This window comes from Triturus cristatus, chromosome 7 (genome assembly GCF_964204655.1).
Source record: "Triturus cristatus chromosome 7, aTriCri1.1, whole genome shotgun sequence".
NCBI lineage: Eukaryota > Metazoa > Chordata > Amphibia > Caudata > Salamandridae > Triturus > Triturus cristatus.
Genome location: NC_140590.1, coordinates 1,545,327,531 through 1,545,353,484, shown reverse-complemented (window position 1 = coordinate 1,545,353,484; position 25,954 = coordinate 1,545,327,531). Strand labels below are relative to the sequence as shown.

Here is a 25,954-nt window from a genome sequence, read left to right as displayed (position 1 = left end):
GTAATAGTCAATGTAAGGATCGTAATGCACCAGCTGACCATGGTTTAATGATTCATCGCGATCAATTGGCAGGCATCTTTTGAACTTAAGTTAAGGCAATTATTTTTATTCTCCAGCTGCATTAACCCAGTGCTTCACCGCAATCAAATTGATTTTTTACTGCAAGGAAGGTGCAATGCCATGAGTGCACGCACCAACCTCCCAAACTGTAAGGCTTCGAGAGACTTGAATTTATCAACCTCGCATCCAAATACCGAATGCCACCTTTGCAACACCTCTCATTCTATTCCACTTCTCTCCCTCCCACTCATCTATCACCCTGTCCTCCATCATATTTTCTCCTATTATTCCCTGTCTCCCACCTGTCCCAACTTCCACTGCTGTGACAGCTCCTCTGCCATCCCTTTCAACCATCTCGCTTCGTTCTTCCATCGCATGACCACCTGGCCCCCTCTGTCAACGTCTGTCTTGACCTCTCTGTATCATCCAACCATCTTCATAAAGGCTCCCCTCCTCGCCTCGCCTCACCCCACTCCCTTACTCCTTATCCTCATCCCCCTCTAGACAATAACACAAGTGTACAAATGTACCAGGAATAAAAAAAAAGAGATATGTGACTGACGTGATGGGATATTATATGGAAAAATTGCAAAAAAAACAAATGATGGACGGAATGCTGAACAATGCCAAGCATTCACCCCCGGTACAGAGATCTGGGCCTAAATCCATCATTTGGTTTTTTGCCCACCATGCCATTCCAGTTTAGACCCAGTCATATGCGAATCAGTCTCGATCCTGCTCCCCATGGGAACAGTCCAGCCTGAACTGCCAAGCCGGCTACTCCCTAGACCAGAAACAAGAATCTTCTCCAACTTTCACAAAGCAAAGTACCAGCCATTTTCAACAGGCAATCTAGCACCCAAACAAAGGTATCATTCCGACTGTCAGCAGAAAGCAAGGTTTAAAAGATAGCTACCAGTTCTCCAAAGAACAATTCGATAGAAGAGTTGGATGGATGGGCCAAACATGGAAAACGCTGTTATTTGTTTGAGGTTCTGGACCATCTTTGCTATCTTACCTCTCTTCACAGAATGAAGACAGGCAAGGCCTTTTGGGTACTGTCAGGCATTTCCTCTTCTATGTTGATCCTTTCTTGGAAGGAACCGGGTTTTCCGATGACAGAGACCCTTCTTTCAATTTTTTCATTTAGAAGGTCTCCTGGTCTCAGGAATTTTTTGTTTTTAATAAATTCTTTTTATTAAACCAACTCGACAGTGGTACAGTAGATATTCATTGGCAGGCGACTTCCGTTACAATCGGACACAAATTACACAATTGAATACATTTTACAAACAGCGTTTCCTAGCGGTCAGGGGGATACCTGAGCCCCATCCACGGTCAGTCTGCTCGGTGGGGGACACACATCGCCTCTATAGTGGTTCCAAGCTCCCCATACCTTGATCCACTTGCCGGGGCAACCCCTGGCCACAAACACCGACTTTTCCCTCCACATGCACCAATCTAGGTCCTCTTTCCACTTCCCCAACCCGGGTGACTGTGCCGCACCCCACAACTGCGCGATATATCTCTTTGCTATCATGAATGCTAGCGTAGCCCCCTGTTGAGTGTGCGTGTTGAGATCACTGGGCTCCCAGACATTTAGCAGGCACCTACGCGCCTCTGGGTGGATGTCGACCCCCAGCACGGCCCGCATAACCCGGTGTACGTCTCTCCAATACGCTTCTATCCGCCGACAACCCCAAAGAATATGAAAGAAAGTCCCAGTGTCTCCACACCCCCGTCTACACTCGTCGCTGTCCGCCCGCCCCATGCGAACCAGCCCGGGACCCGTTACATATGTCATATGCAGAATATTAAGCTGTATCAGCCTAAGTCTGGCCTGAGTTGCCACCACCCTAGGGGAGGAAACCGCGTCCTGCCAGTCTTCATCGTCAAGTTCCAGGCCTTCACTATTCCACTTGCCCTTAAGGCGCACCAGCGGGTCCTCCATATTATTAATCAATTTCCTGTAGATAAGGGAAATGGTTTTCTCAGGGATATGCCCATCTAATACTCTGGCCTCCAGCGGTGAGGCCTCTGGCAGCGACTCACCCCCAGGGACCCGCGCCAGTAACGCATGCCGGACCTGCAGGTATCAGAAGTGCTCAGCGTCCGCCATGCCATATTGCTCCTTAAGGGTGGCAAACGGCAGAACCGCGCCCCGACCCCACATGTCCTTAATCTGAGTGATTCCTATAAGATCCCACTTATCAAAGCCCTTGGATTTCCAGAGGCTCCCTAACTTTTCGGAGTTCCATAGAGGCGTTGCTAACGTCAGTTTACCGTCCCATCCCAAATGCCTATTGACTGCATGCCACACTTGGACTGCATGTGCAGTGGGGCCGGTTAACGAGAACCTACCCTGCCTGGCGTACAGCGCCCTGGTATAGTCTCCCCCCGGAAGCAGCCACCTATCCATGGCGTAACCGGGATCGTTCGGGTTGCAGTGCATCCCGTGGTTAATCGCTGCCAGCTGGGCCGCCCAATAGTACTTCCTGATGTCAGGGAAACCAATACCCCCATCATACCAATTCAGGGTCAGCTTGGAGAATGCAATCCGGGGTCTGCCATCCCATAGGAGTTTCCTTTGGAGGCTCTCAACCTCCTTGAAGTAGGACCCCGGGACCGGATCCATCGTGTTATGGAGCGCATATAGGAAACGCGGAAGGGCCATCATCTTAAAGAGGACCGCCCTCCCCAGCATAGAGAGAGGAAGGGACCTCCAACGTACAACATCCGCTTTGAGGCGCTGCAAGGGTGGGTCCAGATTACAGGCAAAGCGCTGCCTCGGGTCCAGGGACACATAAATCCCGAGGTAGCGGAAGCCGTCAGCGGCAATTGTTATTGGGCAACCCGGCGGTATCGCCGGCGGTTCGCCTGCCAGCACATAAATTACAGACTTGGACCAATTAACTGTGTACTCGGAATACCTACCAAATATAGCTATGACATCCAATAAGCAAATCAGTGACACAGTAGGAGTGGCAAGGTAGAGCAGAACATCGTCTGCGTACAGGGAGATCTTGTCTTCCCATTCGTGGTTCCACCGCAACCCCCGAATAGATTGGTCTTGCCGAATCCAAACTGCCAGAGGCTCGAGTGCCAGTGCAAAAAGAAGCGGCGACAGGGGGCAGCCCTGACGCGTGCCTCTGCTCAGCTGGAAATCCTTGGACTTACGGTTGTTTACCACTACACGGGCCATCGGGTCAGAATAAAGAAGGCGGATCCAGCTCAGGAATTCCGGCCCAAACCCGAACTTGCTCAATACTGCGAATAAATAAGGCCACTCAACCATGTCAAATGCCATGGTGGCATCCAACGAAACCAGGGCCGCTGATTCCTGTATCGTTGACGCTCTACTCAGCACTCCATGAAGGCGGCGCAGGTTGAGTGCCGTGTTGCGATGAGGCATAAAGCCCGATTGATCCGGGTGCACAAGAGAATTAATGACCTTCCTTAATCTCGTGGCCAATAACTTTGCCAGAATTTTTGGCTCCGCATTAAGGAGCGATATAGACCTGTACGATGCGCGATGTGCCGCAGGCTTACCCTCCTTACGTATGACGACTATATTGGCGACCCTTTGATCATACGGTAGCATTCCCTTATTTTTGCTGTCCTCAAACATTGCATGGACGTGGGGGGCGAGCTTATTCGCTGCAAGCTTGTATAATTCAACCGGGATCCCGTTAGGACCGGTGGCCTTCCCGGAGCGCACCTCCCTGATCGCCTGCGCCACCTCCTCATCCGTCAATGGGGACTCCATGTATGCTCCGTTGTCCTCTGAAATTGTGGGGAGCTTAACGTCCCTCATCATTGCACTGTTCTCCTCTTCCGAGTATGTCCCGGAGGCACTATAGATCGAGCAGTAATAGTCGGCGAAAGCGTCGGCTATGGCCTGCAGCTCAGTAATAGGATGGGAATCATCACCCTGTAACTCGGGCACCAACCGCGAGGACCATTCCCTCCTGTCCAGCCACGCTATCAACTTCCCGGCCTTGTATCCCAGTTCATACACTCTGCTCTGGTTCCTGCCGCACTGCGCCTGCGCCCTATTCTTAGCAATACTATTTAACTCCTCCTGTCTCAACCTGAACCGATGGAGGCCCTCCGGGGTCACCCCCTGAGCTATCTCCTCCTCCGACCTCAGCACCGCCCTTACCAGCTCAGCCTGCCCATCTCTCTTCTTCCCCGCTATGGCAGAAACCATCTCTCCCCTGATGACTGTTTTGTATGCCTCCCACAGGGTCTGTGCGGAACCCACCTTGCCCCCATTTTCTTGGAAGTAGGCGTCTGTGGCCTTAATAGCAGTTTTGCGGATAATTGGATCTGTCAGATACCATGGGTTTATTGGTGCAATCCTGCTAGCCGCGATACTTCCCATTCTCATTTGGAGCCACACAGGGGAGTGATCGGATATACCTCGTCCCAGGTGACGGATCTCTTGGATGGAATGGGCCTGCGCCGCTGGAACTAGGATATAATCAATGCGCGACAGACTACGATGCACGCTCGATACATGCGTATACTGTGTCCCATTGGGGTTGAGGGTACGCCACCCATCCACCATCCCCGTTGTTTCTAAAAAACTTGACAGCCATTTCTTAGAGGGCTGCAAGTCTCGCGGCGGGTGCCTATCTACCTCCCCGGCCACCACCGCGTTGAAGTCTCCCCCCATTACTAGGACACCCAGTGGGAACGTTAGGAAGATAGAGCCCAGATCTTTAAATGTATCCGTTTGCAAGCCAGGAGGGACATATATGGAGATGAACATCGCTGTTCTCCCTTCCCACTGACCCGAAACCCCAACATACCTACCACGGACATCAGTCCAGGAAGCCTTTATCATGAAAGGGAAGGAGTTCTTCACCAGTATGCCTACGCCTCGTGACCCGGACGTGAACCCCGAGTGTGCCACCATTTTGTACCCTCCCCTATGTAGGGCAAGGCATTTATTCCCAACAAGATGAGTTTCCTGGAGGAGGACCACATCCGGGGCGTGCCTCTTGATAAATTGGCTGACCATCCCTCGCTTCAGTTTGTCCCCCAACCCGTTCACGTGCCAGCTGAGGACTCTGATCCCCAAATCTCGCTCATTCCCGATTTCTCCAGTGTGACCGACGCCCCTCTCGCTCCGCCCAATGGTCTGACATTGTCGAATGATACAATACAACAACAAATTCAAACACAAAACCAATCCCCCGCCCCCCCCAACACCCGCCCTCCCTGCACCACTGCTGACTGGGATCACCCATAACAAACTGGCAGAGTGCCTGTCGCCCTGACCCCTATCCCGAAAACAACTAAATGTAGTACTGAGGAGGAAGCCCACTCACCACCCCCGGGTCCCCATTCTCTAACTGTAATTTCCCTCAGTGTCCTTCGGCAGTCCATTGCTACAATGCCTTGTTCCCACTGCACGAGTCTCTCTTGGGGTCTACCCCCTGGTCTCAGGAAATAATGCTTTTCGCCAACTTTATTGGGCGTTTGGCAATACCTTTAACAATAGGAGGTCCCTAGGTGCCGATGTTTTTCTTTGGCTGACACAAGGAAGTACCTCTTTTTGTATCGGGTCTTTGAGCACTGAAGTGGACAACGGTAAAGAAGGCAATAATCACTTGAGTACATCAATGATTATTTTTTTTTTAAATAAATTATATAAATGTTATAAATGATTTTAATTGCAACTAAGAAGTCTGCCAAAATACAACTACATATATTACCACAGTGCAAGCAAACTAGTTATATCAATATTTTTTTGTTCCAATATTCTTTATTGTTTTAATAAAGGAATACAAAAGAAATACAGATAATTAAGATTATATAGAATACAATACAACAAGTCTTATAATATTTGAAAACTATACTTGAGATCCGGTATGAATATAGCTTTTGCATGATATTTCAGGTAATGGGGACCTTAGAATGTTCTTAGCAAAATGTAAATGCTCATATATAAAAAACAAACAGTGATCCAGTAGCATCTAAATTCAGATTCATTTTTTCAAGCATTGTCTATTGGTGACTGATGAAGAGAAAGTCAAGAATGGGCCATAAAAAATCTGACCTTGACATGCACACTTTTTTAATTAAATATACATATTTTAACTAGAGCGCCAAGCTCTAGCATGTGTTTTAAAAATGATTTGCATATACAAGCAAATTAATCTCCAGTGCTAAAAATCATTCCCTAGAAGCTCAAATTCAGATGAATATTTCTTTATAATACACTGGAGCCTGCAAACCCTGTATAAAAAAGCAATCTGCAATATCCTTGTTACAGTCAAGTTGTGACATCATAGTAACATAGCTGCTCCTCAATAATAATGTATGCCAGTTAAGTTATGATGTTATAGTGCCTTCTGCCAGAGCCAGAACCCAAAGTGAATGCAGGTCATGGAGCATATTTGCAGCTGCAGTTTACACAACATAAACGAGAACTTGCTTTGCATTTCCCGGACTTATTTTTCTAAAGTGAACAGAGATCAGCAGAAAGGAGATATTTATGGCAATTGTTTATAATTTGCACTAAAGGATGCTGCAGGAACAACAGAATCTCTCATCTTGTTTCTACATATTTTGAGCGACACCATTTTTTCATCTAACTTACATTAAGCGGATTGTGATATCTTTTTACAACTGATTGCTGTTTTTTGGTGGGTTCTTTTTTGCACTGCTGATTCTGTTCTTATTATTTTTGTTTTGAACCATGGTATTGCTTTCATGTGAAGGGGCAAGACACCAGGGATTTAAGTGGTTTGTGGAAAGGGCGATATTATGGCCATGTATTATAAGAAATAAAATACCCTCTGTTGTACCTTAAAAGGATAATGCAAGTAACCTCAGAGGTCCATGACCTTATAATGAAACTAACTTGGCATTGAATCTAATTCCTCTCTATGGTCATGGAATTCCACTGTGACCTTTAATAGCCTTATAATTTATGGCAGAGGGTACTTTATCTCATATACATTGAAGACGTCTATATCTATATACAAAATTGTATTTCTTGTAGGAATGAGTATGAAGAAGAGTTTCAGCGTTTGTTCAGTTCCAGTCACCGGTGTATATCATGCCAATAACAAGGGTATTTCTGGACACCTTGCAAAGCCATTGGAAAAGATAAGTCTTCATTGCCTTCCTGAAATGCATTAAATCCCATTTTTGATGCTCTATACTTGAGCTTTGCATCGTGATGTATAAATGATGCATGAGTTACATGGGCATGTTTGAATGTGTAACAAATGACTAAAGGAGCCTAAGAGAAAGCCTATGTTTTTACACAAAGAAAGGTGACAAAAGGAAATAGTGCCGGAGGCATAGGAACCAGTGAAAGCATGTGTGGTATCATCACAAAGCAGGAAAAGAAGCCCAATTGTTTTATCATGAAAAAAGCGACAGTGACACAAGGATTGCGCAACCTTTTTTCAGAAATCTGTGGAAATCTTCCAGATTTCATCTCTTCTGTTGGGGTTATCATAAGCATGGGATAGGTGGGCCAATTAAGTAGGTCACCATTCAGCAAACATGTTTTAGCAGCACTAATTAGCAAGCTTTGGCAAAGCCCATAGTTCTCAGCTCTAAAAGTTAGAATTATTAGCTTTGCCAATGCTTTTTGCCATTTTCCCGAATGTACTTATGTCAAGGCACATATGCATACATAGCTGGCAAACTTGCAATAGGTCTCTGTTGAAGACAACGCATTCCAAGGTTGCCTGGGATGCGCGTGCATTCATTATGACGCATTCGCTGGCATGCTTCGCGACACTTGCATGTGCATGTGCCGTGACACCATCTATTTACTATTCCAACGTGGTTGGCAGCCAGGTTAGTACTCTGAAGTAAGAAAAAGTAGTGTACACAATGCAAAATCAATAGATGGCACTTTGCAGCTGCCAGGCTTTTGTGAAAGAAAAATAAATAAATACATCAAGAAAGAATTTAAATGAAGAAATCACAGGGAATGGGCGGGAAGTAGTGGGGAGCTGGAGATGGGGGGTCAGGAAATGAAAGGAGCTTGTGGAGGAGATGGGATTTTTTTTTTTTAAGCGTGCACAAAGCTTGAGCAGCCTTGCAGCATTTTGCAGCAGCGTGGCCTTTGTGAAAAAAAAGTAAATAATAAAAATAAAAAATAGAAATCACAGGGAGCCGGACAGCAAGATAGGGAAATTGGGCATGGGGAAATTAAAGGAGCAAGGTAGGATAAAAAAAGCAGGGAGAGAGAGCAAAGACACACATTAACTTCAATGAAGTGCTGAATATGAAAAAAAGAGGCAATTGAAGAGCCAAGTGTAAAGGTACAAGTCATCTAATCAGAACTCTGTGATCCCAAAACTCTCCTTGATCATAGAGAAAACAATACCAGGAAGGAAAGCGATTGAATTAAGGGAAGACAACTGAGAGTCAAAACAGCAATCCAATCAGTAACAAGGGACTGACCCAAAGCCCATCATATGTTGTGTATTGTAAACAGTAGGACTGTCTATAGACAGATAAAGCTGTCTGTAGCCAATACCTAAAAATGAAAATGAATTCCAGATAATCAAAGGGAAGCATCACAGTTCAAAGAGACTTAAAAGCAATGGCTTGAATTGTTAATCGCTGCTGCTGGTCACCTCTCAGCCAGAAAGCAACCTAGTGACAAGCAGCTAAGCATTTCTCGCTTCTGACCATTGCTTTTTGATCTCTTTGCAGTTCATGAGACAGATCTGGAAGGCACATTGTATTTCTACATTTTGAAAGTATAGCACAGTGTTTCAAAACAAGTGAATACTAAATTATGGTGAGAATCCTAAACTTTAGTCATGTGTGTGATGTATGTTTATGTCTTCAGGTGTTTGAGATTAGCCAAGCAGCAGAATTTGGAACTCACACAAGCTTTGAAAATGTTTCTGAGAGATTTTGCATTACATAGAATTATAACAGTCCAATAGTCAACTGTCTAAGTTACAGGGTTACTTTTAATGGAATTCTATTCCGAGTAGAGGAATTAGTGTGAAGAGTTAACTGATGAGGTATTCCGAATCTTCATGAGAAAGTGGGGTTAAAATAACTTTTAATGCCTTTGCATTGTTTTGTATTGTACTACACATAATATTTAGATGTTATGGGTGAAAATGGACTTCAGAGCTTGTTTTATCAAAAGTGTGTTAGAGGTGCAACAAACATGTGCACCCTACTTTTTGCACCCATGGTACACTTTGATATTACATACGTGACTGGAAATGCTTGTGCGGCCCCTGCTGTAATACAACTAGTGCCTGTGCATGTTTTGCTGCTGTGATCTCAAAGGGGGAATTTCCCTTATTTCCATGAAGCTGGCCCTGTGCTGTATTAAAGATGCGAGTTCAGAGGTAAAGAGTCCATCATGAGGCACATTAGCTATGTACCCCATAGAGGATCGCTCACTTAACCTTGCCCCACCAACCACCGAGTGCACCCCTTGGAAGGGGAAATGAGTTCTATTGACCACTATGCATCCCCCCTGCAGGCAGGTGCAGTCACTCAGTGCACCCACCCGCAGAGGGAGCCTCTAACCTCCTTTCAAATGCAGGCTGTAGCTTAAATGTATATGTTGCGTTGTTCAAGAAGTAGAACTAATTACACTCAGGTCCCTTACTAGGATTGTCATTTACAATTTCAGTTTCGTCTTTTTTAAGAATTTGGCCTAGAGACAAAGGATGATACAACAGTAGTGACTGCCTCGGAATGGGGTTGGTGAGGCGGGCGGGCGGGGGTGGGGAGGTAGTTGGGGTTGGAAATGGATTACAAAACAAAAACGTGCCTTTTCCTTCGCCAACACGCCTCTCCTCTGTCTTCTTCAGGTCTGCTACAGCACCGGAAGCACTCAGGGTTCCGGGCTCCCCCAGCCAATGAGGATGCTGCAGAAACAGCATCCTGATTGGTCTGAGCGTCCTGTTTGGATGCTCAGGCAGTGCCTGGGGAGTCTGGTCATGTTCTCTACGGGGTGTGCAACACAGCCCAATGGAGAACATACAAAGTGTGCATGACGGTTTGGCCTGCCCCAGAGAGCCGGCCAAACTGTCAGGTGCACTTAGAGGAGTGCAAACCACTCCTCACTCTACTTGGCGTTATGGGGCCCAGCCCCGACCCCACCTAGCTCTGAGTACTGCATAGAAAAATAAAATGATAATAACGTCCTGTTATCATTTTCTTTTTCTTTTGTGCACTGCTTAAATAGCAGTGAGGCAACAATCCTCCACCTTAGCGGAAAAGCCGCCACTGTGATACAACCAAGTGTAGAAATTGTCAATCAAGCTATGAGGTGCGCATGAAAGCCCACACTTCCTGTTAAGGGAAGACATCATACTCTTAACTGAACTCAAGTGATTGAAAAGTTCAGGATATTATTCCGGCTATGCTTATTGGATTTTGCAATAGTATGAAGAAGCATGTATTTATGGATCAGCATATTATGAAGTATGTTTACAAATACTTTTTGGGGATTTTTTAAATGCGTGAAGAATATGTGCTAATTTAGAATTTACTTGATTTTATGTGTGGAAATGCCAGATAAAAAAACAAATGACTGAACATTGGTTTACTCCAAACATATCATCTAATGATCTGTGACAATTTCTTTTCGTGTATCTGCACAATAATTAAACTCTTACATGTATTTACTTAGAATAAGTCTTCTAAATTCATATTCATTGTCACTGTGGTTTATTTCATGACATGAACGTATGTAGTGCCTACACCTTTACAGATGTGCCCATTACCAGCGTCAAAGTACTTCTCCTATGAATGCAGGCAAAGCTGGCGTGGTTATACTCATTGACAGTAAACCAGATCTGCATCTGAAGACCCACTGCTATTTCCGCTCTGCAAGGCAAGTACTTCCTGCATTATTATTTCCTCAGTACTCTGTAGAGTATTTACATACCACTCTGGCATCATTTGACCCCACCCATTTCATGACGTATATGGGAACAAATAAATTATTGTTCAGTAAGTAATGTGTGGCAAGGAAATGGAGGAAGCATGAGTACAACTGAAAATGGTGGCAAAGCTGCCTGCCAATCACCGTGCTCCACAATGTCTCTGATGGTGTTACACCGTTGATTGTTTGACCTCTACATAGATCCCACATACAAGTCCAACTAACATCCTCTAAGTTCAAAAACGTCTTGCACCTCTTTCATCTGATGTGTCAGCTGTATAGGTTACTCTAGGCCATGAGTACTCACAAACATTTTCCCAGGGACCACAAATTTGGTCAGTGATGTGACCGAGGGCCGCATTGATACCAGCAAGGTGGCGTGGAGGTTTGGGGAGGGGTTTGTGGTAAGGTGGGTGTAAGGGAAGCTAGGCGTATACATCTTGTGTCTGAATTGCACAACGTGAATCCAAAAACGTGGGATTAACCCCGGCTTCTCCGCTTAACCAAACTGTGTGATCCCAGGTAATTATTTTATTTCACTTTCTCTCCTTTTTCTTCATTAGCAGATAAGGACTTGGAAATACATGACTTCAGGATGTGGGCTGTACAAAGCCTTCTCCAGAGTTTGATTTAATAAATATGTTGTTCATGTATAATAGAAACCCCAGCCCCCAAAAGGTGCACATGACAACTGACTTGCCTCTTCGAACACTGTTGCCATTATCAGGGTGTAGGGAAGAATGAATGTTTCTCAATTCACGTAGGAAAACTATCGCGTTAAAAAACAATATTTCTAAATGCACTGATAATCTGATGTACTAAGGTGAAACGGTTCTGCATGTTAATGAATTATTAACAGACTTAACATACTTTTACTGCAAGATGTTTTGATAAATTATGGTGTTTCTAAAGTTAAGTGGTTTAAGACACCCTAGTTACTTCCTTTCTTTAATTTAAATTAACCTTTAAATAAATGCTTGTTGGCTTTTTTAACATATTTTTTATGTTAGTGCTGAGTCACATAACATTAGCCCAGGGCTGCTCTTGACCAGGGGTCGCATGTAAAAATCAGGAGGGCCGAATGTGGCCCCCGGGCCATATTTTGAGTGTCACTGCTCTAGGCTATAAGGGGCACTCTTCAATGCTTTTCACCTACAAATCATTGTTTGCATATGTGCTAATTGAATTAGTTCATTGGAAGCCAAACAAGGTTAAAACATATAGAAAACATTAGGTGAACACTCAAAAGTCCAGGACTGGAGCAGGTGACTGCAATGACAGTGATGGAAGTGGTCACCCTAGTTCTCCCTGGACCATTTGTTTGTGGTATGGTACCCTTTCTGTGCCCTTAAGTGATATCAGAATAATTCATAACACATTTTAACATGTCATCTTACCTGCAGGAATACATGTGATTTTTCCTTACACTTCTTCTGAAGAAACCTTTGCAACCATCGCAGCTCGCAGCGCCGTAATGTTTGCCAGTGGCCCGGTCTCCGCATATTGCACATAGAGAGCTGATGCCAATGTTGTTTGAGTTGTTGATATGTGCTGCTTCCGATGGTGAAGTATCTATAAATTATAGAAAATAATAAGATGCTTACACACCTGGGTAGGAGACTGCTCTTTTCTATAGCATGCAAGTCCAATAAGACCTACATCGGCAGACGATACATCCAAATTTGCCCACCACAGATTTGTATTGTTGCACCTTTATAGTTATCTAGAACAGTGCACACATTCTGTAATGACTAAAGACACATGCATATTTGCTGGGCACATGCTTCTCAGTGCATGGCTTGAACAACCGGGTATCAATGAATATGCGCATTAGGAGGATGATCATATCTTTTATTTCCATTGGCCATCAGAATTGTAGGTCCAAACCTTACGCAGAACCAAGTCTCCTAGTAATTTCAGATCACCTGTTCAAATCACTTCTCATTTCATATCAAATAACAAAGTATTGTGCCAAGAAAGACATGTTACATTAAGGCCCTCATTAAGCATGGCTTGGATTTTTGGGGGTTATTAATGTAGCTGATAAAAACCAATATGGATTTAATACATATGGGGAGTGATAAATTGCACCTATTATGAGCTATTCCCCTGATGTGGCACATAACATGGAGACTTTAGTGCTTACCACATAAAAATATGTGTGTCCTGGAATTTACCAACATTTTTCCCAAACAAATATCATCAGGTTTGGCCCACTGAAATGTATCTTGGCCATGTGGTTTTTAACGCACTCCTAATTTACCTGATGCTATAAAAACCTCAAAACTCATAATTCCGATTTGTGTGGGGTTGGAGTAACTCATAATATTGGAATTTATTGGTCCACTCCTAATGCAGGCCTTAGTATGAATATATAGCCTCTGGTGGATCACTATACAAGTATCTGAAACCCTCCGTTATTGCAATGCCACACACAACCTTTTAAGTCTCAATTTTATACCTCACTGTGGCAAAACAATTGATGAGTAAAGTATTTCTTAATGTATATATACCAACTATTTTTATTCTTTTTTAATTTGATTAGAGAGTCACCTTCACATGCTCTGTCTAAAATGCCATAGAGCTTGCTCTGCTATAACATGTTCTTCGACAACATAAATGCCCTCGCTCTCCACCGCTCACCAAGAAGCCTTGCTGTTAAACCTCCATACAAAATATCCCATGCACAAAACACACTGGATCCACATAGGAAAAGAAAACTAAAGCTGGGCATCAAAACCAAAACCAAAGATTAACAGTACATTGGTAAGCTTGTCAAACTGAAATGATCAGCCAAACTCTGGAACGCCAATGGTGGGAGTCTATGGTGTGCAAGACAGCATTCGCTGCATTAGACACTGGAGGAACTATCCTATAGAGATTAAGCAAGCCCCCAACTCAAAGAACATAACAACCTTTATTGGAATCTATATAACTCCTTCCTTAAATAATCAAAAAATATCTACGAAGCTGCTGGAATTCTTCAGGTCCTAAATGTGTGTCTCCATATCCAACAGCTCATATCACTCACCTTGCTATTCCCTCTCTCAATGTGAATTTACCACATTTAACTCGCTGACAGGGGAGGCAATGAGATTGACCTGACAAAGAGCTGCCTAAAACAACCGCCTTTTAAGTCATTCTGTGAGTTCTGCATGAAGCAAGTCCTCCTGTCACTCAAAGCATATATCATGACAAAGATAAATACCTCAATTCTAAAAGGAGCATTTGTGATCCCGTGAAACAAATGATTAATATGGACTTTAGTAGAATAATCCGTAAACCAGTAGCTCTTGACCAATTTCCAGCCAATTTCCAAGCTACCCTGCCCCGGTATAATACTGGAAATGGGGTAACAAGATGGCTTTGAGGGTCCATGGAACTGAACCACCTCCATCTGTCTTGGCACCACAACTGCTTATAACATTTTGTACTGTGATTATTTTGCTATGCATACCACCTATTGTCGAAAGAAAGAAAGAAAGAAAGAAAGAAAGAAAGAAAGAAAGAAAGAAAGAAAGAAAGAAAGAAAGAAAGAAAGAAAGAAGAAAAGAAAAGCTTGTAAAGGTCACTGAATCCACCCTGGTGAATACCAAAGAGGAGCTTGTCTTCTCTTCGGATGAGCATTGGATAACCCTTGTCCTCTCGGCAGCCTAAAACATTGTAGGTTGCAGTGCATTGATGTGAAGGTCAAAGGATTAGTTGGCTGTTACTGGGTTCATTAATCATCAGACCACGATTTACCCACTTAGAAGCAGTCAACAATACTGTTTGAGAAAACTGAGTTGTCTAAAGGTAGGATGCCATTAGAATTACTCAAACATCATCACTGTAAGGACTGCAAAACTGAAATATTTACTTGCTTCCTCCGAAGAAGCTTTAAAAAGAAATTCATTTTCAAATGCTTGCTCATAACACTGAAATCTACAAACCATTGGAAATCAAGCCAGGAGAACAAGGCAAAATCATTGGATTCCTGACTTACATGTTTTCTGGATGAAAATGAGCTTTGTGTGAATTAACAGAACTAAGTAAGATTCTGGTTCTGAGAGAGCTGAAGTCTTACACATTATAGTTAGGATGGTCTCCTAACATGGTAATGCCTCCACCGTTCTCTATGAAGGTATGGAATTGGGAATTTTATTTGCCAAAGAGCTTCTGTTTGCTCCCTCATCCAGTGCATGTGTCACAAGTGGCAGCTTTCATCCATCCTTGCTCTGGGAAAGTCCACTCCTTCAAAAAGACCTGTGGTGGTACTGGAAAGAAACCCAGGGATGGCATGGTAAGATTACTAAACAATTCATTTAAACTAGGCTGCCAATTGTATGTATAACATTGATGTACACATCATGCAACTGTTGGGTATTGGAATCTTTTCTTCTTCCTCCTCATTTCATCTGTATTGCTTTTCATTATTAAAACACTGATAAAGTTTCTTGAACAAAAGAAGTGGGGTGCCAATAAAGTTCATTGGAAGGCTAAGATGTTTAAAAACCCAATCAGCCAGAATGTACCTTTTACTCTCTGAAAGCATGGTGACATGCAACTAGCCCCAAAAGTGTTCTGGTGGCTGTCAGTTCATTCAATAATCAAGTTCAAGCCATATGCACCATACATAGCACTTCCTGGAGCAAAGGATCATTGTTTCGGTAGTTAACAGCATCCAACATGCCAGCCAGGACCTGCTTGACATATCTTGCAGGACACCAAGAAGCTTCCATGTGGTTGAAACATAGAGACAGATCCTGTGGAAACCATGGACCAGGTTATGCAGTGCTGACAGTCCAAATATGAGGGCAGAACCCAAATATATGTGCTCCCTATTAGCATTACATGCTCCTCCAATGTGCAACTTTTTGGAAATGGAGTGACAACAAGGCCACTACAGGTTTGAACATCACTTTGTGGAGGAGTATCTACAGGGATGACAAAATGTTCCTGTGCAGGCTTTGTCTTGATCACTGTTGGTGAGTTTGGAAGAGCAGATGGCACCATTTGTGGTGTGTGGGTGATGTGGCAATTGGAAGCACGTGATATAAGAAAGGAGGAGGTATGGGTGAGGATCAAATTGAGGATTCACTTTTTAATAGAATTAAAGTGCATATTATAGAGGATAAACTTCAACCTTGTTTGTCAAGGGCAAGAGAATCTGAATTATCCTGTAACTACAACTAAAGGCCGTAAGCAGAAGATTCTCTAGAATGATTGGTGACATCTTGGGATGAAAATAATAGCTTTATGCAACAGTTTTAGTGCCCAGTCCAGTGGCGTAACAATAGCCCGCGAAGCCCTCGCGGTGAGGGGGGGGGGGGGGGGGGTGAGCTCCAGGAGGCCCCCTCTGGCACTGGGCACGGGCAGGCCTGAGAGATCCTGAATGGGTCTGGAGCGTGTATCGGCCCACTTCATGTACTTTCCAAGGAGGTCCTCTCAAGTTTCGTTACGCCACTGGCCCAGTCATGCATCGGTCTGAAGGCGAAATTGGAGGTAAATCTGTGGTTTGCAAGAATTGTAATACATGATTACAGATGCAGAGTCTGCTAGTTATGCAGGTGGAGATGTCAGTGGAATCTTGGAAGAAGGTTAGACTGGATTTTCCGGGTCATTTATTAAGTTACCTGTTGAGAGGCAGGTTTTAATGGCGATGATTATACAAAGATGATGGAAGCAACATTGAGGCACAACCCAAAGGCAGAACAAGAGGTTTTTGGGGGTGATAGAACAAGTCATGCTACACATTGCATCATCAAACTCAACAATCATGCTACACTATGTAAGAAACTGCACCAGAATGCAACAGGAGGAAAAGGTTGTCAAATAAATAGAGCATATGAACTATGAGTTGATCCAAGCTTAAGCGGGACATGGCGCCACCACCCTGTCATCGGGCAGGGAATTAAGTGAAACCTTAAAAATACATGTACAGAATTCCTTAGAATTAAAAAAAAGTTTTTAATAGCAGGGGAAAGGCCGGTGATACCTAGTGATATTCTGTGTTATCTGAGCAGAGAGGGTCTGTGAGAGGGCTAGCAGCCACTAGGATGGACAATCTAAGAGGAGCCAATTCCTGCCAGGGGCAAACCTCTGCTGATTTGGAGTGGATGAGGTGACAAACAACCTAGTGGTACCCTGTCAGGGCTTGGAAGCAGTGAAGAGTGTAAAAAGAAAATCAAATACACTAGGGGAATGTATGACGTTACAACGCATACATTTACAACGCATGCCTTTACAGCGCAGTTTTTACATCGCAACATCCTTTACAGTGCATTTTTTACTTTGCATGCCATTACTTCGCATTTTCAGAACCTATCTTTACAACACATTCCATTACATCACATTATACCTTTACAACGCATACCATTACAATGCATACCATTACATCGGTTTTAAGGTAAGTGTTGTATAGTATAGGGGTAATAATTACTATTCTAACGCCAGTGAGTGCAACAGCAGGGTAAGTGTTGGGTAGTATAGGGGTAAAAATTACTATTCTAACTCCAGTGAGTGCAACAGTAGGGTAAGTGTTGGATAGTGTTGGGGTAAAAATTACTATTCTAACTCCAGTGACTGCAACAGTAGGGTAAGTGTTGGATAGTGTAAGGGTACTATGCGTTGTAATGGTATGCATTTTAATGACTTGCGATGTAATGCCTGCGTTGTAGTGATATGCATTGTAATGACATGCATTGTAGTGACATGCGATGTAATGGCTGCATTGTAATGATATGCGATGTAAAGGATGTTGCGATGTAATGACTGCTATGTAAAGGTAGTGCGAAGTAATGACTGTGTTGTAAAGGTTGTTTCCCACACTAGGGGCATCAGTGGCAAAAGGAGCCATCTTAGAAACTGATAAAGTGGAGGAACAGGATAGAATGTAAATATGCAAAATAGGCAAAGTAAACTGGAGAAATATGGGAACCGGTAATATGTGTTAGTTGGAACAACCAGAAAGAGTAAGGTGGTCCTAGAAGGCATTGTGGAAAGTGGGACTGTGTCCTCTTGCTTCTCCGATGTTACATAAATTAAAATGTGTGTTTTTACCACAGTTTTTACTCCTGTGAGGCGAGAATATACAATAACATCTCCCCTTCACGGAACAGTAAAAAATGGAGGGGCAAACCAATTAAAGAGAAAGGAAATGTGTTTCCTTTCCTGTAACATACAGCATGTAATGCATAAATGTGATAAAAGCCTCCACTGGATCCTTCCTGTTCCGTCTCACTTGGCAAGATGCTTAAGTTATGCAAAGATTTTCCATTCTAATGCTACTGCTACCAGTATGCATAGAGGAGGTTATGCAAGATGGCGTCCATGATGCCATTAATGATGGGTTGGCATAAGTTATATAATGGCAATGTATTGAGTATTTAAGGTGTGGTAGGTTTTCTGGTTCATCCTTTTGGTTTTCAGTGACAGTGTGACATTTGCAAAAGACTTTTTACATTATTTTTACGCTAACATTTATTTTAAATTAGTAATCAATGAATAGTTTCCCTTCTTTCTCCTTTGTCATTTATGCTTTTCATGTAGTTCCTACAAATCTAGATAGGATCTGTGTGTTTAGACAACATAAACTAAGGGATTGGTGTCCAGACTGATTCCAGACACCCCCGAATTATATTTTAACCTTTAGACCAGTTAGCTCACAGTGTCACCATCAGCCCCCTAACCTTACCAAGGGGCGAATAGTTTCTGGCAACTATCGAACATGACAACCCCTGATCCCTCAGGGATTGTGGAAACAGTGCAGCACTTTTTGCTCAGTCAAACGTGCTCTCTTAGTCTCAGAGAGATTCACAGAATAAATGGTGTGGACGGTTTCAAATAGCATTTATTGCACCAGCGTCATTCTAGTATAAAACATGTTTGCTGCGACAATCATTAGACAGAAACAGATGTATAAGATTAGAAGCAACAACAGAGTAAATAAAAGGTAGAATTCTACCATGGTGCAAAAACAGTGAATATATGCAGGCATACAGACAGACATGACAGTAAACAAACGTACTCCTAATATGCGGACCCTAAGTGTACATAAGTGTACCTAGCATGTATGTGGGTGGTTTTGACTAAGAAAGAGCCAACCCCATTACCTGATGGGAGAGAGGGAAGGACCTCGTCTTGGTCTTGAGTTGGACACCCCGCAGGGGATGTCAGGCCTCTGTGTGTTGTAGCTTGTGCACGTCGGGACCCCAGTGTCTTGTGTCAGTGTGGAAGCTTCTCCTGTCTCTATCTATCGTAGGTATGGTTCTTTAATACCATAAAGATAGCCTCAGGTTTCCTTACACAACCAATATGTGGTGAGTACAATTATGTAAATGAGCCTAGAACAATACCTGCAATTATTCAAAGTAGTTATTTCGCCCTAGGTTGAAGATGAACTTGACTTTTAGACAGAGTATGTTAATGTTGTTATGTACGTCATGTGCAGGGTCTTTCTAAGAATCCTCATGCATATTAAATTAGGCTAGTTTCAAGGAAACCGATCAACATTTATTCAGCACATAACTGGGTAAAAGGTCAGTGCTTAGAAATGTTATGCAGAGCAAGGTAGGACAAATGTAGGTAAAAGGTTGTGTAGCTAACTAGGCCTAGATTGGGGTACATTGGGGTTCATAACATGCTATCATGGTAAAATACGGTTATGTTGATATCATTTATGTGTTGCAATTGTTGCTCTCTGTAAGGTGCAATGCTCTCACATCATATGGTTGGTGCGATATATAAAATCATTACAGTAAAATAAAACAAAATAGGATAAAATCTCATTGGAGGTTTTTATCCTTACACTCGAGACATTTGCGATGTTCTTTACAGTGTTGACAATAAAGTGGCAGAAAATCAATCCACCTCATGGCCTTTATTGTAGTTAGCCTATTGTTCAATTAATGCCCCTCTCATAGACATAAAGCAAGGGAACATCGTGCAAATGCACTTTCTAGGCACGCGTTCTGCAGCAAAGTAATTCAATCTCGCATGGAGTAGGCCAGTTCATGCTCTCTGCATTGGAGCTTTTGAATTATTATCATCTATAATTCCTCTCAGGGCCTCTCCTGCTCTTTCGTGGGCATTTCTGCCCTCTGCATGCCACCCTCTCCTTGACTTCTAGTATCCCCTGCCTGACCTCCTCTATCCACTTGTAAGTAAGTTAAGTAAAAGCATATAGGATATCAGGTTTAGGCTTTCCCCTCGGCAGCTGATTGTATGTATACTGATTATATGCATAACGGTTTATGTCTGGCCATAGAGAGCTTTAGATGCCTGCCTCACATGTTTTCACAAATTCTTTAAACTGTATACAGAGTGGGATTTGGCTCCGCTCAGAGGAGTATGTATCTGTTACCACATTTTTCGCTGTTTGTTGTATAATTCTACCTCCCGTGGACTCCTTACAATGAAAAGCATGAGAAATTATTTTATATACAAAAAGTAGACACACTTGTTATCATATTCCATTATTTATCACATGCAAACACAACACATAACACTGCCAATATTACAAATACTTGTAACACCAATACCATAACCAATAATACCAACACCAATGTTAAACGCACCACCAGCACCATACTAATACACCACCACTGATACATCCACCATGACTACAAACACCAATACCAACACCAAAGCCACCAACACCACCACAATACCACTACCCCACCAATAGAGCACCATTACCACCAACAATACCACAACCAATGCCACCACCAATACTAAACCACCACCAACAGCACACCCCTACTGCCACCAAAACCACCACCACCACTGGAACTGCCACCAATACCAATAGCATTACCAATACCTGCACCAATATTCCACCAACACCACACCTGAACCAATGTCACCAATACTACCAGCAATATCACCACCAATAGGAATAGCATCTCCAGTACTACCACCACAAATAACATATCAATAGCATCAGCACCCATACTGTAAATGCCACCACCAATACTTTCAATATCACGCCACCAATATCACCACTACCACACCAACACCATTAATCCTCTTTCCAATACCACCACCACAAATATCACCATCAAAACTAACAGCAAGCCCTCCAATGCTACCATCAATACCAGTAATACCACCACAAATGCCATCACCAATAACACAACCAGTGCCACCATAAATATCACCAATGCCACACCACAAACTTCACTTCAATAGAACTAGAACCACAAATATCACCATAATAACAATGCTACTAATAACACCACCACCAATATCACACTACTGCCAATTTTACCATCACAAATATCACCACCACCAACACAACTTCCAGCTATGCCACGAGCACTAATACAACCATCATCACCAGTACCACTTTAACTAGTCCACCAATGCTACCAAGCACAGACGAAGGCAATAGGTCTGCCTTGAAGGTGCTATCACATGGAAATTCATTTCTGCATTCCCATGTTTGCATGCAATGTCACAATAAAGCCACACCTATTTGCTTTGGCAGTGCTTGCTTGATTTGGAACTTATTAGGGCAGAATAGCTAGAATATTGATTACCCTTTTCCCTTCCCTATTGCACTATACTACTTACTGAAATTGACCTGCCACTTTCCTATTGACGCATATTTAAGTTATAAAAAGAGTACTCAGTAGACCCTTATGGCATACTCCTCCTGCCAGCCTGAATCAGGTGGCAGATATTCCAATCTGTGGTGCCAGAACATCATTATCAGAATACCATCGACAGAAGCATGATGCGTTAAATATCATCTACAAACATATCACTCCATTGGAGTGAGTAATAGAAAATCTACACCTAATGTGTGAATAGATTTCCAAACTACATTTAGCACATGATCTTTATGATGGAGGATATTTCTGTATATGATATTCTGACATTAAACTCATGGCAGCCACAATCTAAAATGGTTTCAGGTTCTCCTCTTTTTTTCATCAGGCACTTCCGCAGTGGGCTCTTCATTTGATATGCAGGAAGGCAAGAGTATCATGGAGGTCCTTGATCCTAATACTAGCATTTTCTCTCTTGGGCACCTAAAAGACAGCTATTGTGAAGTATTGGTTCTCTGTTTAGCCCAGCATAGAATCTTTTGTTGGCAGATAGTTACCTCTTGTTGATCTCAGAATAATGAGCCCCGGATGGTGTGTCCATTTCTCTTTGCCCTGATGAAGATCCAATACAGTAATTCAAACCGCCACTTTGTGAACATAAACGCGCATATCATTCCATGCCTGTACTGTTTAATCTATGAATGGGCAAAACTTTGAATTGAATGTTTACTGATTGCATCTCTAGATTGTATTAAGCAGAACCAGGCTATTTGTTTCTTGTATTTTAACACCTTTTCACCTTCACAAGCACTGCACCGCCACACTTTTAAAATCCATATTTGGAACACCCACTATACAAATATGTGTATTATGTATGATAATTGATTTAATAAAATGTTCACTCTGGGAAAAACTTGATGTTGGTGTGTGCATGCCATTCATTAACTGAGATGAGGAGGACTTTCTTAGCCTCTCAATGAATAGTTATTTGACATTATATAATACCAACAGAATCACTGTGTTATATATTATTTTATTCCACCGGGCATTTTCCCCGTGGGCAGGAGCCATTGGAGTCCGATCTTGAAAGCCCACCAAGCTGGCACCACTGTCACTTTCCCCAGCTCCCTGAGGTTAATTGTAGCAGGCATAGGGGGCTTCAAAAATGAGAAAGAAAGATGGAGGGCGAGAGAAACGAAAGAGCGAGAAGAGTAAATAGATGGAGGGAAAGAAAAAGAGTGAGGGAAGGAAGAGAGAGGGGCTGGTTTGAGCATTTTTGATGGGCAGCTTCTAGTTCCCAGTCCGACCCTGGCTTATTACACACCACCAGACTCAATAAACTTAGTGACAGCCGCAGTAGGATTGCCATTACCTGGGCCAGATCTGGGTTAACAATAAACCCTTGCAAATCACTACTCTTTAGGACTTCACTCTCCAGAACCCCCTGCCACACCCACCAAAAAGTGTGCTTATATGCTGGTCTTGCATTAGTGTCACTACTACCTGAATGACTCAGCCTGGGACAACTTCCGCCCAGCCACATTTGTCAAGCCCACATTCCCGAGCACTACTTTTTCTCTTTGTCCCGAGCACCTTCATTTCTAATTTAACAATGATTATGATGTTTTCAATAATCAGCAGATTTATGGACAAATAAATTGCATTAAATGCAGTAATGCCTATTCGATATAGTGAATGTTTTGATTTCTCTTTTTTTCTTTAAAGTGTTGCTACTGTGACCATCTTGTTTATTGTACTGCATTACTACTCGGGTCCAGTAGATTTTCGGGTGACCCCATTGATACTTAATTGTACATGAATAAGGCAGAAGGCAAATTCCCATTGGTTTGATACCTGGAAAGGGGGTATAAGGATAAATTTTTCACTGCTTGGAGAATAATCAGGATTCGTATCTTGTTAAAAAGAAGTCGTTCCGTTTTATGTATTATTTTATCATTAAAATGCAATACAAAATACCTGAGCAAAAAATAGTACCTGTAACTATTCCGTAGAAATCAATATTTCTTTAAATTCTGCAAATTAGTTAGTTTTGAATATTTAAAAATGTACGAATATGTGTGTGGTGGTCATTTCCAAGAGGATATTTTCTCACCACAGTGTTCTTGAAATTAAACTTCTCTTCAATTCAAAGGTTTAAGTGAAACTTGAAACATGATAAATGCATTTTTATTGTTTCCTTGCTTTTTTATTTCAGTGAGTGTTGGACCCGGCCTCGTAGACTGGCCCTCCGTGCCCCCGCACCACCGAAACCTGGTGCCTGCAGCCCTAGCACGCGGCCCAGCCGACCTTTCCCACCAGGACACCTGCGCCAACTCCGGACATCCCCGTCCATGGCCTCTCTCCCTTCGGCCACCCCGGGCCCGCGTGCCCACTCCCTGCAACAAGATGGCCGCCCGGCCCCAGCGCGACCCGGGCCTAGAGGCGCCACTCCGGCTGGAGGACATCACGCTTCCAGGGGATGAGAGAGGGAGGAGCAGTTTCTATCGCACCTCTGAACTCCCCTGGGACGATGGGTTTCGATCGGCCCTCCGGCCTCCCTGCGGGCTGGCTCCGTGCCTGCTGGGTGTCTGGGACTCCTCCCGACCCGGCCCTGAAAGGATCAAAAGACAATAGCAGGAAACCCCGACAAGCGGCCCCCAGGTGACAAGACCCCTGCCTGCGCAGACTCCGGACATCAAAGCAGGGTCGACCTATAACAAGGGGTGCTCTGAGACTGTCCGGAGATTCGACGCTGGAACAACGAGAGCCTGCTGACGTGGTCGCGGCTCCTGGAACTGGAACTCACCTGAGCCCTGCTGAGTGACTCGCGGCTCCCTGAAGATCGTAAGACCTCCGAACTTGTACCTGAGCCCTGCTGAGTGACTCGCGGCTCCCTGAAGATCGTAAGACCTCCGAACTTGTACCTGAGCCCTGCTGAGTGACTCGCGGCTCCCTGAAGATCGTAAGACCTCCGAACTTGTACCTGAGCCCTGCTGAGTGACTCGCGGCTCCCTGAAGATCGTAAGACCTCCGAACTTGTACCTGAGCCCTGCTGAGTGACTCGCGGCTCCCTGAAGATCGTAAGACCTCCGAACTGGTACCTGAGCCCGCTGAGTGACTCGCGGCTTCCACAGACTCCACCGGTCCCGCCGGACCCCACGACAACCAGCCTACCCCCCAGCTCGAGGATTGTGAGCTGTGCGCCGGGTACATCCCTCCTTTGAACCGTTACCAGAGACAGTCCCGCTACCCCCTACCTTTCCGAGACTCTTGAGCCCGTGCTCACCTTGTACATATTTGCAGTGATACCTGTTTGATAAAACTTGTTCTGAGAATACCCAGTGTGGTCCCTCTGTGTCGTGTGGTGCCAGAAGTACGATCCTAGTTGCGAGAGTCCTCCCCCTGGGGAATCTCCCGCCAGTGCCCGGCTACGATACTTTGAGGGTGGGTCTCAGGGTAGTCAGGACCCCTTTCCGGGCTCCTCTGAGGTCGCCGTCTAACATTGGTGGCAAGCGACGGGATTCGGGCCCATCACCTAGAGATCGTACAGTAAACGACGGACGCACGACCAACAAAGATGGCAGAAGGAAGCGCCACGAGCTCCGCAGAAACCAACGCCAACAGAGTGTTCCAGGTAGAGCATCTGGAAGAATACACACACAAAGAGCTAAAACAATTTTGCAAAGAACTTAAAATCGCTACCACTGGCCTCAACACGAAGGAAGACTTGCAGAAAGCACTGAAAACTTGGGTGGAGACCGGGGCCTCCCGCCCGGAAGGCACGGGGGAGCGCCCCGACGAAGCCGAACCCCCCAAAGTGAAAGCAGTAGCAATCAGGTGCGAGGCATCGTACCAGACGGGGGCCTATCCCCGGAAGAGCTCGCGGACAGAGAGAGAAGCCGCAGTCATGAACTCGAGTTAGCCAAACTCAAAATCGAGGGCGAATTGAAGTTAGCGGAGAAGAAGCTAGCAGTAGAGCAAATGCGTGTACAAGGCGAACTGGAAGAAAAGAAGCTCCAACGGGAGCACGAAGGAAGAAAGCTCCAACTGGAGCACGAACGGAGCTTAAAGGATCTCGAGCTCAAGGCCCGAAATGAGGACGGGAGGCCCTCGGGGAACCGAGAGACGGCCCCCCCAGCGGAACAGAAGGTCCACATCCCCAAGGATGTGGTCAAAGAATATTATAAAAACGATGACATTCAGCAATGGTTTCGGGCCTACGAGGTCGCCATGACCTCCCATCGGATTCCCCAGAAGGACTGGGGGGCGGGGTTGTGGGGACGGTTTCTGAGCGAAGGAAGGGACACCCTGCTCGACCTACCCCTCTCCCTGCAGACCTCCTACAGCCACATGAAAGAGGCTCTCCTCACAAGATATGGCCTCACCCCAGAAATGTACCGCCAACGGTTCCGGGACTGCAGGAAGATCCCGGGCACCACCTGGGTGGAGTATGTAAACT

At 44.2% G+C, this 25,954-nt stretch overlaps 1 protein-coding gene across 5 annotated transcripts in view; it reads right to left on the bottom strand.

Annotated features, from left to right (window-relative positions):
• HNF4A (hepatocyte nuclear factor 4 alpha) overlaps window positions 1-25,954 on the bottom strand; it is a 572,114-nt gene that overhangs the window by 66,831 nt on the left and 479,329 nt on the right. For all 5 annotated transcript variants that reach the window (XM_085619322.1, XM_085619324.1, XM_085619325.1 and 2 more), the window contains one exon: window positions 12,361-12,535. In XM_085619322.1, the coding sequence (XP_085475448.1) occupies window positions 12,361-12,535 (175 nt within the window). The remainder of the gene's footprint in view (window positions 1-12,360; window positions 12,536-25,954) is intronic.